This window comes from Mus caroli, chromosome 8 (assembly GCF_900094665.2).
Source record: "Mus caroli chromosome 8, CAROLI_EIJ_v1.1, whole genome shotgun sequence".
In the NCBI taxonomy this organism is placed as follows: domain Eukaryota; kingdom Metazoa; phylum Chordata; class Mammalia; order Rodentia; family Muridae; genus Mus; species Mus caroli.
The window spans coordinates 16545854-16546851 of NC_034577.1; the positions used below are offsets into that span (position 1 = coordinate 16545854).

The window sequence follows — 998 nt, forward strand, 5'->3', positions numbered from 1 at the left end:
AAAAAAGCCTACTCGGGTTCTACACTCATTTGAATGCACACACTACTGCATCTCAAGTACACCACCATGCTGGGCAGTGCAGACCCAGACACTGCCAATATCCGGACACTTCTACCAACAGCATACCTCACAGGGGTAAAAGAGAAAGAACCAAGGTTGAATGCAACCCAGGAAGCTAGGGTGTCGGGGCCACAGCTGAGCCTGCTGGCATCATCATGAGCCACAGAGTCAGTGGGAAGGGGACAGAGACTTAGCCAGGGCAACCGTTCACCTTCTGTTTTCTACCTACTGTTTTATTTCCATCTTGTGGTCCAAGTGATGAGCGTTGGGGTTTCTCTGGGCCAGGGAAGCATGAAAGCCAATTTCCTTGTGATGAAAAGAGGGGTGGGGAGCGAGGGGGAAGGTTCTGGTTAAAATGTGCACGNGTAGAAAGCATTTCCAGCACTGGGAACTGAAATCTCAAAGTTCTTCCGGTGACCTACGGTTTTCCTCTCGTGACTTCTCTGTGGCAAATGGCTTCCAAAGCCTGCTCAGAGGTTCAGTACTGTGTGTGCCAAGTGACTGACTGTGCCACCCTGAAGACATGGCACTGAATGGAAATCCCTCTTCCTACCCGAAGGAAGTGTTGCTATTGTCACACTCACTCCAGTGAGTCCCTCAGCTGACCAGGGTTGACTTCAAGAGTCGTGAGTTAAAGAATCCGGATGCCTTGTGGTCTGGTACTTCACCCACTCACGAGGAACAGGAAGATGTGAGAGAAACAGTGTGCTAAAGAACTGGGTGCAGAACATGAGTCTCTAGGCTTCTAGACCAAGCAACTTCCTACTGTATTCAGGGCCTCCTACGTGAAGAGCGGCTTGCTCCATGTCCTGGNAAACTGCTCCTCAACCCTGTGCTCTCCTCAACCTCTGCCACCACCACCTCCATCTGAGCATTACGTCTCTGCTGCTCCTTGTGGGTGCATAAAAGGGGAGCTGCCAGAGAATGTCCTGCCAGCA

The 998-nt window shown here is 51.2% G+C and overlaps 1 protein-coding gene across 1 annotated transcript in view; it reads right to left on the bottom strand.

Annotated features, from left to right (window-relative positions):
- Window positions 1-998, bottom strand: part of Atp7b (ATPase copper transporting beta) — a 70248-nt gene that overhangs the window by 23605 nt on the left and 45645 nt on the right. The window contains exon 7 of the mRNA XM_029480681.1: window positions 289-366. Coding sequence (XP_029336541.1) covers window positions 289-366 — 78 coding nt within the window. The remainder of the gene's footprint in view (window positions 1-288; window positions 367-998) is intronic.